Source organism: Anopheles aquasalis, chromosome 2, assembly GCF_943734665.1.
Source record: "Anopheles aquasalis chromosome 2, idAnoAquaMG_Q_19, whole genome shotgun sequence".
In the NCBI taxonomy this organism is placed as follows: domain Eukaryota; kingdom Metazoa; phylum Arthropoda; class Insecta; order Diptera; family Culicidae; genus Anopheles; species Anopheles aquasalis.
In genome coordinates, this window is record NC_064877.1 from 58,390,647 (window position 1) to 58,403,146 (window position 12,500).

At 46.5% G+C, this 12,500-nt stretch overlaps 1 protein-coding gene across 2 annotated transcripts in view; it reads left to right on the plus strand.

Annotated features, from left to right (window-relative positions):
- Positions 1-12,500, plus strand: part of LOC126571783 (serine-rich adhesin for platelets-like) — a 66,466-nt gene that overhangs the window by 42,356 nt on the left and 11,610 nt on the right. For both annotated transcript variants that reach the window (XM_050230584.1, XM_050230583.1), the window contains exons 10-11: positions 486-628; positions 932-1,054. In XM_050230584.1, the coding sequence (XP_050086541.1) occupies positions 486-628; positions 932-1,054 (266 nt within the window). The remainder of the gene's footprint in view (positions 1-485; positions 629-931; positions 1,055-12,500) is intronic.

Consider the following 12,500-nt stretch of genomic DNA (forward strand, 5'->3'; position numbering starts at 1 on the left):
CTATGGACCACGCTACGTCTACTTTCATCCTTTCAATGTAACGCTTTGCGGTAAACGGATGGCTAACGAAACGAAACCCAACGCACAGCGGCCTTTCTTTACAAGCTTCTATGTGGTCTATGCGGTCTGCTAGCATTAATTATGAACCGTTCCGGAGCACCTCGTTAAACAGTTCTAAGCACACTTGCCAGGGTGCACAACAGTGCTGCACAAGGTACCAAAGCTCAGCAAAATCCGCCTGCAGAGTGTGCACCACGGGCACCTACACAGACTCACAGATACAACCACACTCGCTCTCTGGTTTGCAAAGTTCGAAGAAAAGCGGGATTTTGTACCCTGCATCGGGTGCAGATCGTGCAAATTATTCATTGCCACGGTGCTATTAATATTACTCACCCACGCTCACGTCCACGTTCTTCTTCCCTGTTCTTGCAAACCCTGCGCTTGCATCGCATCCATGCTGACGCTGCCTTCCGCTGGCTTAGGATTCTCCGGTGAGCTGTGCAACTTCGAGTACAACGAGTGCGAGTCCAATCCCTGCATCAATGGTGGCCAATGCATCGACAATATTGGAGGGTTCTCGTGCAAGTGCACCCGCGGCTACACCGGCAAACGATGTCACATTAAGGTAAGTTGCTCGCTCGGCGCACAGAGTGTCACACAATCGATCATCTATCGTTGAAGTGAGCAACCGTTTGTGCCACGCATGCCAAGTGCAAACGGCGCACCAATGTCAATGACGTTATGGAGCTGTCGTAAAAAACAAATCTCCATCAGTGAACTGCCGGCTGTGCTGCGGGTTAATTGTGTAGAAGGTTTTAATTGTTCGCCATGCGCTCGATGCTCGATTGCTAGCCGCGAGGACGAGCCGAGAGTGCGGTACTTGTGGTGGTTCGATTTACAACACTAATGATGTTCTCATTATTTGCAGGTTGATTTCTGCGCCAACGATCCCTGCCCGGACGGGCACCGGTGCATTGACCATGGGGATGATTTTACCTGCGAGTGCCCGGGCGGCCGGAATGGACCGGATTGCAATCAGGTTCCGCGAACGGTAGGTAAAACGTTGAAGCTTGGTAATAAAACTCCTGGTCCTGGTCGGGGTGAGCCGATGGTTGATCCTTTTGCGTGGCGGTTTCCCGTGATGAATATTCGTTCAATATGTGTTTCATGGAACAACCGCTTCCAGCCGCTGAGTTGATGTTTTTCGCAGAAATGTGTATTTGAATGAGTTTGAATTGCGCTCGCTCCAGAGAGAGAGAGAGGGATTCCCGGGAAACCATCATCAGAGCGTATTACTGGCATCATTATGAGTATCATATCAAGCCGATTGCTGATTGCAAACGTGACGACGGGCGTGATGGAGAGCTATTTTTTATTCGAGAATCTCACTTACGCGAACCGGCAAATGATGTGCAGGCATTACAATTTATTTCATCGAGCATTGCTTTCCCCGGGATTCTTTAGCGTATGCGCACTTCAACGGAATGGATTTAGATTTCGCTGGATTTTTAATGGATTTCTCATTACAATCTGATCGAAACTAGAAGTTCATTAAGTAAATATGTTTTATGGAATGTTACAAAAAAAATTATTAGTTCTCCTAATAATAAGTGATTGGAGTTGAATCCGGCATAAAGATAGCATGTGTGGCTGTATATGGAAATCCCAAAATGTATCAAAAATGTAGGACTTACGGAGCATACGATTGAATAATGAGAATGGTTTCGTGTTACATTTTTAATCTAAAGAACGCAAGAGAACCCCCGTTGGAGCTGAGTAATTCATCGTTTGAAGTAACGTTGCGTCATGGTGCATTACCTTATTTGGTGATTCATAAAATCAATCAGCACTAATAGCTTTTGGTACACGTTGATTGTTACTTTAAAATCTAAAAATAAACTCAGCTATGGAGCATTCGATGAACGCGTTCCATTAAGACCTGAAAGCACACGTTGTTCAGCTCTTCATTAGATTACTGCACGGATACAACGGAAAAAGTAACGCAATTGATTGGAGTGCGATGAAAAAATCGGTGCTTGTACTTTAATAAAAGAAACAACTCGCTTCAATTAACCTTTCAGGTACTGATTTGCATTTCTCTGTGTCAAAGACTCGCCAGAGATGAAAGTTTTTAAAAATAGATTCTGATTAATAATTCTTTTTGAGCTATTTAAGTTGCAGCGACTGTACTCATACAGAAATAAACAGCAGTTTTAACAATGATAGCGCAAATCAATACTTTCTGCCACTGCGATCATTGTAAGCAATATGTAATGTTTCAATGACATTCTTGTTCGTTCCACTCACGAAACATTAAACAACAACTAGGGCAGAAGCTCTGAATAGCAGATTGTTGACATTTTACTTTCGATTAGATTATTGTAACGATTAAGCTAATAATATTGTACAATGATAAAGCGAATCACTTGTCTTGTACCACTTAACACTTCTCAACCAAATGTTTCTAGAGTGCAAAGCTAAATGAGCGAAAGTAGAGTGTCGTTTTAGTATACCACCCGACTGCGATTAACATTCTGACCTGGACCACTTTACCACTCTCCTGTTGCGTGACACGCTTCAACGTTGCATGTCCCACTGCAGCTTCACCGAGCTTTGACGCTTTGTGAAGAAAAACTTTCCATCCGCTTCACTGCAAAAGTATTTCACTCGCATCCTATTTCACTCATTTCATCAACATTTCCTTCCTCTGCCGCTATTATCTTGCCATTAGACCATGATTTATGTGGCATGTTATCCGCCATTATGAGATTTAAAAAAAAATTAAAAAAGAATGCCCCGCTCTGTGCGTTCGCTGCTGCTCACTTTACAGCGTCGATAGCCGCAACTGCATCGTTGCAATGGTTGCATCTTGAGCGCAAAACCGTTGGGTTGGGCCGCAGAAGACCGCGAACCGAGAAGCTGTACCGCACCGGGTACGCCTCGCCTGCACTATAATTATCCTCCTATATCTTCATACGGAATCTGCAAGAAACTAATTAAAATTCATGATTCCACGGCACTGGGTGTGAGCGTGGTACGGCTGGCAAATCCTCGAAACCGCGTCCATTGCTTCTCTCTTTCACTTTAATGACTTTGCGCGAGGGTAATTCAATCCCAACTGAAGCAGAGCACCGCAAAACCGTACCAATGCACTCGTGGTACGCGATCCATGGTAACATTGTGCCCTTACGGTCCCGTGGCTTGGTGAGAATCGCGAATCCTTCGCCATTACGATGACAGCTGATCGTACCAGGTTGTGCCCATCGCAGCCCATCGCTAGCATCCTCATGAATTTACTCGCGAATAGGCTTCGAATGTTGGCCGATGGGCCTCGAAGGTTTGACCTCAATACGGCACCAGCATCCAGCACCGCACCGCACGAAACGGAAAGCCATCCAACCGAACCGAAGCCGTCAACCGACCGTGCCACAAATCAAATCAGCGAAAGAGTGTGGATGACTTATCCGTCCATTCGGCCGGACCAGACCGGACCACAGGAGCCAGGACCAATGGGGACCCATTTCCATTCCGGTTCGGTTCGGTTCCGTTCCATTCCGGTCGCCGCTGGGCAAGTTTTGCGAGAGTTTCTGTTTTTCTCATTTTTTCCCCCCCACCGCCGTCAGTTCTGTTTTCCATTCTGTTTTTCCTGTGTCGGCTTCTTGGTGCCGATGGCCTTCGGTCCGGTGACCGAAAATACCTCTCAAACACCCTGGCTCTCATGGCTTTCCGTTTTTTTTTCTCTCGTGGCCAACAGTTTCGGGGACGGAAAAAAGGATTAAAACATAAATCAGCTTACCCGGGGGCCTGGAAATGGGAATCACTTATTTTCGTTATTCGGAATGGTGCTCTTTCCTTCCTTTTTCTTTTCTCGGCCTTCCATTTGCCCCAAACATCACCGCGAGGTCCTTTCTGGCTTTTTTTTTTTGGTGCTGCTCACCCGGGCGCACCGTAGCTTTCGGTTCGGTTCGATTGTTTGGACTTTTCCATTTCGTCAACCAGGCCGTGGCGTCGCCGTGACCATTATTGTGACTCCGCACCAGATCGCAGCACCAACATCACCACTAAGCTCCCCCTTTCCTCACGGTTCACGGCTACGGAACAGCCTCAACTTTCGTCCGCTTAGAACGGAGCGAAGAATGGAAAAAACATGTCGTGCCCGAGAGATATATTGTCCGTCTTTGTGCCACGGTTAAAAGATTTCGCCAAACCCCAAGCTGTCCGAGCTGCTCCGGACTCCGGTTTCCGAAGCCTGTACAATACGTAGAGTGGATAACTCCGCTCCGCCTAAGGACAACTCGGTTCACTGTTGTTTTATGTCCTTCTGTTGCTTCTTCTTCTTCTTCGGTTTTCTTTTGGCGAACTTGCGGTGCGCACGTGGTCACTGTCGCTACGCACTCTCATGCGTCCCTTCAAGTCGCCTCAAGGCGGCCAACAGAGGGAAGACGCACGGACGGAGAAGGAGTACGAAAAGGATGTTATCCTTTGGCACACACTCTCTCTCTCTCTCTCTCTGGGAAAACTTTGTTGACCCAAATAAAAAAAATCCCCCGAGTAGTATAAAGGAAAGTCAAACTATTTTCTTTCCTTTCATTGCTTGCGTTCCGCATTTTCCAAGGAACCAACCATGGGATAATGCCGTCTTATGGGTGTCCCAGTGCGACGAAAGGCGATCATTTCTTCTTCTTTTCTCCTCATCCTATCAGCACAGAGGGGCCGCTCGTTGGAACGCGCGCGTTTGGAATTTCAATCAGTTCGAGGGTCACAGAATGAATGGATCAGCCAGCAGCAGACAGTCAGCCTGTTCGCTGCCGCTGCCGCTGCCACTCAGCAAACCTCATATTGTCAGGTGTTAATTTTGAGTTAATACCGAGTGGCGTAATCGGATAGGCGCATGTGTGATCGGTACAAGGCTAATGGCATATGGAATGGGGAGCTGTCATTGCAGCACTCGTCCGAAACACGTCTGATTTGTGCGTACGAAGGTCTAGCCTGCTTATAAACTATATTTTTATCAGGCTAGACAGCCAGACATCCAACAAGCGTCAGCAATTCCTAGAAATGACATGGTCTTCAAAGGTAATGTTGGTGTCTCTCCATCGTCTTTTTGTGGCTGAGAGCACTTTTTTAACATATATAAGGACGGACGAGCCGTATGTTTAACTGCTCAGAGCACTTACTTCTTTCAGATAATAACGACCACCGGAATAAGTTCCTAGCGGTGAGCGCAATTTCTCTAGAATCTCTCTATGGCCACAAGGATGGCAATGATGTAGAGAATGATGAATGGCGAAGAAGATGAAGCTACTGTTGTTCTCTATATAATCTTTAACTATAAGGCTAAACGAACGGCTTTACGAAGCGCGCATAAGCCACATGTGCTCTGTATCCTTGGCATGTAGACATTTGAGCGTGCTTATACCATGGCCATCCAAAAGAAAAATCGTTTCGATTGACCTCGTTTGATTGAACTTTTATTTCAAAAGTAAGACTCATTCCAGCTTTCTACTACGCAGATTAGTTACCAGATAACCTTGTATCCAGTTGAAGCAATCATAGACTTCCGATCATACTCTAATCCTGCTGGCTTCCTTTTAGAAACAAGATCGAACAAAAAAAAGTTTATCGAGCGAAACGAGCAACTTCCCAACTGTATGCCTTTCGGATTTTTTCCCCGGGAAGCGATTATGCGTTTAAATAAAAAATGCATTGCTAGATTTGTTTTAGAACATTCATTTTTATTCATACAAGTGTACATTATAAAATACATTATAAAATACATTGTCATTTGTTCGTTTACAATGCACCTCGAAGAGAGCCATCACAAACATTGTTTTTACAGTTCCCGTATCATCATCCGGGTGTAGGCCAATCCAGGAAATCCAACACCGGTTTTGAAAGAATGCCACCAAATCGATTTCATATCAGTAACATTCCTAAACGGCCCGTTCAAATTCGAATAGCCACCGCCAGCACCGTACCACCAGCCACCTTCGTACGAAACAGCACGATGATCATCAGATCGCCCATCATTATCCTGATCCTGCGTTGAAAATTTCACCCCGTTGTGATAATTCTTCCATCCATCGCCTGCAGTGCCATTGTATGATCCCAGTGTAAGTTCGTACTGCTTACTCTCGCCACCGATTTGGAACGAACTGTAGCGGGCGTACCCGTAGTTGCCACTAAAGTCCTTGATCTCCACAATCAATTCGTTAGTACGGGCTGTGATGAGTTGATGAATTCGCTCCAGTCCGAGCCAAAATTCTTGATCTACCTCACCGAAGCCGTCACGGTATTGCGTCCAGTTCCGGTAGAAATCAACCGAACCGTTGAAGCGATGCTGTACTACAAGCCAGCCGCCTTCAAACTTGTCCATTTCACAATAAACGTTGAACGGCGCGCTAGAGTTGTTTGCCCGGATAAGAAACACTCCCGACACATTCGAAGGAACGTTCCTGCAGGATGAATAAGAAGGTACCAGAGGGTCCGGTGTTGTTGTGGTAGTGGTAGTAGTACTTGTCGTTGGTGGTATTGTTGTTGTTCTTGATGTCATTGTTGGTGACATTGTAGAAATTGCTGGCGCACTTTCTCCCTGGAATGGTGCTGCTGTAGACTCCACACCATCCGGCATCAGTGATTTGTACAATGCAGAGAAGGAGATACTCGTGTCTTCCTGCAGCCCTTGTCCTTCGTTGTCCTTCGCCGTAAAGTTGAACCATTTTTCACGAAACTGTTCATGGCTGGCGCAAGCGCTTTGCTGCGCTAGAATCAACCGAGATTGATCTTGGAGTAAACTCATGTTGCGCCCGACATCCTTCTTTACGCTGTCGTCGAGACGGTCTACCGCCCACTGCAAGTCTGTCATCTTCTTTTCTTGGGAGGCCCGATTCCGCTCCACCTCTATTCTATGTTCGTTCCGCTCAAAGTGAAGTTGCACCAACTTGCGATCCATCTGCTCGAGCTTAGCGAGCACCATCTCCAGTCCTTGTGCCAAGATCAGTTCCAAAGAGGGAGTTTCCAGGGCTGCTTGTGCGCTATCACAGCTCTTGCTAGTGACCCCTGCGTACAAAACACAAAACAATAGAAAACAAATAGTCAGCTTCATTTTGGCAGGTTGCACCGAGCCACTTGTAGATTGAATCCAAACTGTGATCCATTCCTTTCCGAACGGCTTTTTATACGGAATCAAAGTCAGCCGCTGCTTGATGACGGATGTGGTATCCACGACCATCAAGCAATCCGCCGAAACAATGCGGTGTTGTCTTGCCAAGTTCCCTTGCAATGCGATGTTTCTCTGTTTCGGAAACATTTGGATGAGAACCGATAAGAACAGCACCGCACATCCATTGCTATTGTCGTCTGGGCCCAAGTTGTGTTATTATCATAGCGCACATTGAAACCGTGCAGCAGATTATCACTGTTTTGCTTTACCAAAAAATGCGAACTAGCCGAAAATAGCGAGCAAAGATAACAGGCGTGCTTATGCGAGACGTGGTTTATCTCAACCGTTCTCATGGTTCAGCGACCGCAACTTCCGACTGTGCGCAAGCACTGCTTAGATGATAACAAACACAGTTTCTTGCGTTGATCGGCACTTGGTACATTTTGAGGGGCAGCTGTGGCAAATTTGGCTTAACTTTGGACTTTTAGTTGATCGAGTACAATAAGCGGGACAGTTTGTGCGTACGAACATCGAAGATCGTCACTAAATAGTTACCCAACTTCTGAAAACTTGACACAGGCACCTAATAAAAGCCTCGTTGGTAGCTGGTGCTGCATAAGAAATTGGTCTGAGATATCGGATACGATTACTAGCGATGATTCAAGGTGAACTATAGCAGTCTGATAGTGACGTATGCTTCACGTAGATGACGAGTGTGATTTGGGCCATGTGTATACGAGCTCAGTTTGTTCTTATCGTACAGCAACACCATTGTGTTATTGGATATATGATAATGGTTGCGATCAGGGCTTCTCAGACCATAGTGGTTATCACTTTTGGTACAGTCGTATTTTTGGGGCCATAGCTGCCTCCGGACAGACGATCACTCGTGCATTTGTATGAAGCAGGAGCATTTGTGTTTTAGTACGGCTGCAGAGGAAGCTGCAGTTATTGCGTCCTGGGTGTATGCAACGATTCCAGCAGTTTCGATCGCTCATATCGCGGCGGTTCTTTCACGCGGTGGTTTCAAAGGAACAGAAGAGATGTGCTAGCCGTGTGGCATTGTAATTAAGAGTGGAAGCTAACCGTCTCATGTTGCATTGGTTCATTGGTTTGGCCACGATGGGTATGGTACACCCATTTGTTTCAATAGCAAGTGTAATTTTCAATAGTACGTACATACCAATATTTTTCGACTTACTTAACCAGCTGCTGTAAGCAAACGGGTTTGCTGGATCTTATTCAATCTTTTCATAATAATTAAGGACAGTTGTACCAACGTCGGAAAACAATCTCGACTCGATCCGATTGCCCAGTCAGAATTAAATCGACTATTCCCGGTACTTTCTTGACAAAATGTATGTTCTATGTAATTTAATTCGATGCATATGTTGGAATTGAAGATCGGTAATATAATAATGCATACGGAGTTCAACCGTCGTCAAATTAAAAGTGTCCCATCCTGTGAACATAAAAGAATGCATACGCTAGCCTAACCTAACTCCACTCTCAATCATTCCTTGCCGAACGAATTCTATTCTATTTCATTCAATTTTATTTCTTTGCGTTTCGTTACGTACGTACAATGTACGCTCATAACTATATATCTGCAATGACCGTAGTGCCTGATAAAGTGTATGAAGAAACATTTTTCCAACACTTCAACAACATTTCTATTACAAACCCTTGAAAGCATGCAATTTTACCGGCTACCTGGCGCCTCCATCATCGGATTTTGGCAACGGAACTTCATCATTTCGTATTCCCGGCAGTGCGCCCAATTTTGGAATAACCTTTACCTCTCTGGTCACGAACAACGGCACCGGTTGGGCTTTGGTGAGAAAAAAGCAAATTTTTATAAAGCCACGCACCTAGAAAATTATGTAATGAAGTGACCCGCGGACGGGTTTGTTACTTTAAACTGTGGCCCGCATGCTAATATGAGTTTGAGACCTCTTCTCCACAGTAACAGCAAGACTACCCCAAAAATATATCAATGGAAACATTCGTTCACATTCCAAAAAGCTTACAATTCTTTGCATCAATTCATTGCAATTGAATTGTCATAGATTGTTTCCAACGCTGTTTTCCAACCGAATAGGAAAAAGAAATCAGTTGCTTTCGTGTTTCTCAACATTTCCCTCACCTCCCCCTTCCCGGCTCCCCCTCCTCTCCTTCAAACGTCGAGCATCGTTTCCGAATTCACAAAGGACTGGTGAAATATTGCTCCTCGTTGCCAAAGCCCGGCCGAAGCGAGAAACTCATCAATAAGACACCGTCCGTTAAGCCCTTCTGGAACTGCAGCTGGTAACGAAACGTTGGGCGTTGCGCTCCCCACCCACTTCTCGCTCGTAAGATACACTCGTGACTCCGTTCATTCACTCTCTAATGGTCTCGTGGCGCCAGGTGACGGTGAGCATCTCGGGGCAATACGTACCCGATTTTTATGCAGCATCATTTGCATACCCATGGACCGAGAGACTTGGAGACTTTATTTCATCTCCATCACGGCTTCGGGTTCGATAGCCACTCCAGCCTCCAGTCTCTCTCTCTCTCTTTCTTAAGTATGCTTGACGTCTACCGACGACGACGACGACGACGACGACAACGACCAGGAGCATCAAGAACAGGCGAATGAAGCAGCCAAAGCCGAGGCCCTGTTTGGGAAGAAAAATGTAATATACCCTTGTCAAGGGACTTTGTTGCCATTTCTGGCGCTGCCCTCTCTACCACGGCATAAGGACACACGTACACGTACCGGTGTATACATAAATATACACAATATGAGCTTCTTGCCACCTTTACCTTGGCAGCCTGGTTGGCTGGTTGGCTGCTGATGCGATACTCATGCTGCGCTTCAGAGCACCCCACGAGGGAATTTAATCTGTATTGATTTCTGGCTCTGCTGAAAGTGTCAGCAATGCTGCTGCAAAGGACTCGCCAGAGCCAATGGAACGATAAACAAGACAGCAAACATCGACCGAGCTGCTGCTGATGATGCTGCTCGCTCCGAAAGCGACTTTTCCGTCGAATAAATCAGATATAACTTTCATATTTGTATGCAACCAAAGGGAGCTTCCGTCAGGAACGAGACAACACGCATTCCCTAGTGCCGTGTCCCGCTTTCGACGTTCGCCACCACCAGTACTCCTCTAGGCCATCTGCGTTGGCAACAACCAGTCCTTCTAAAGCACCATCATCATCGAGGAAACCTTCAACAGGACATTCGACAGACTTCCTTGCTTCCGTTCCCTTCGATAAGCTTGTCGAAGAGGACACTCTATCTGTCCTCAACCTCGGGGGGCGCAGAGTGAAGGTTAGAGGCACGCAAAATCAACGAAACAACTTCTTCATTCCCTTTTCGGAATTCGGAGGGAGAAAAAACTCAACAACAACAGAGCGAACGGTACGAATGGATGATAAGGATGGCCGCACGCTCGCTGACAAACGGAATAACATAAATACAGAAACACCAAAAAACAAATGGAAGGAAATATTTCTCCATCTTCCATCTGCGCGATGGCATTTTCCCTCGGTCGTGGGTCGGTCGTTCGCGGTCGTGGTCCATCCGTCCGTCCGTCCGTCCGTCACCTTCCTCGCAGCATCTTGCGAGAGATCTCGTGAAACATAAAACGCAAAAGATGAATACATATCTTTCGGTTTCTTGCCATGCTTCCTACACCACAAACACAAACAGAGAGAGAGAGAGGGTGCAAAAGAGAATGATTCAAAGGGGGGGCGGGGGCGGGATTTTTGACTTTTGAGACGAAATCCGAGGACCGAAGGAAGGGGCGGGGGAGGGGAGCAAATTATAAGATTATATTACTAATTTTGTTTTTCCGGGTTTTCTCGGTTCGCTGGCCCGAAATCGGAACCTGCCATCGGTCCGCTTGCCCGATGGTGAAATGGGAACCATTTCTCCGAACCCATTTCGTTCGTGACGTAGTCCGGTGCGTCGTTGAAGCTGTTGAATGGTTGTAGTCGTGGTGGAAATTGTTGGCGAATTTGCTTTTCCTTTTTCCCATCACCATTTTTTTCTCCTTACTCCATTAACTTGAACAAACTTTGTGATTCTCTCTCTCCTTTTTTTTTGGTGCTTGCTTTTGCCGATTGATGCCAGTGCCGCACGGTTCGACGGAAGCGATAGAAACGGGAATCGGGATGGTTTTTAATATGCAAAAGTCCCATAAATCACTCATACATTACTCCGGTCCATTCTCCGGTGCATCGAGCAGTGGCAGTTCGCTGTAAAAAAAGAAAAGAAAAACATCAATCCCCGATCCGATCATTGGATCCAGGTCACTGGACTCATACAAAAGGGGGGTGCGGTGGTCGAGCGCATGGTTCGCTTCATCGATGCCGCAGCTGGGCAGCAGCAACAGCAGGCAAACAGACACCAGTTGGGCAGTTGGCATCGGATACGATCAAAGGGAACCGCCCATCACATTGCACCATTCAAATGGCAGAAATGAAAAATGGTCCAACGAAAACAAGAACCACGGAGCGAACCGAAAGCCCCAGCCACCCTCGGGGGCGGTCGTACAATTTGTACAAAGAAGAATTGAAATCAGCTTTTTCAGTTGGTTTGACACATTGTTTGCTATCGGCCCCGAACCAATTAATCTCTCTCCACTGCCCGCCCTTTTTTTAAAGCCCTTTCGCACCCCGAACTCACCCACCACCCCGAAGCCATAACTTGCGTTGGAATGGTTTTTCAGCTTCCTGGATCCCGGCGCTCCCTATCGTCGTGCTTCAACCGACTTTTCCACCGAAGCACCGCCATGGTGAAAACATTGGAGAGCCGGAATGCTAGGGGGGGGGGGGGGGGGAAGGGCTGTGTGTACACAGAAGTAATCCGCACCGCATCGCTCGTTCTTATCGTGTTCCGCCCGATGGTTAACGGTTTTATGGCTGCTTCGCCTGTCCTGACAAATTATTAAAGTTACCCCGTCCGCCCGTTCACCACTCCTATCCTGGACCGTCATGCTGGCCGCGGAGTGTTTTTGTAAAAACCGTTTCATGTTCTGCGCGCTTGTTTTTAATTGATTCCAGCAGCCGCTCAATAGCCCACCAGCAGCAGTAGCAGCAGCAGAACGATAATGATGAGTACACGCCTTCGAGCAGACAGCAGCAGCAGCAGTTGGGCAGAGTACGATCCTTGTGCTTCTGTTCTGCTGCAACACTCTGGGACTCTTTAATCAGATTTAGCTTTTTTTTTTGTTTTTGTTCTTTACCACCCACCCTCGCCTAATTGTCTGTTAGATGAACGATTACTTAAGCGGCACATTAGGTTGAACGCGCGCATTCTCGTTCGATAATTAATTCCCGGTCATTA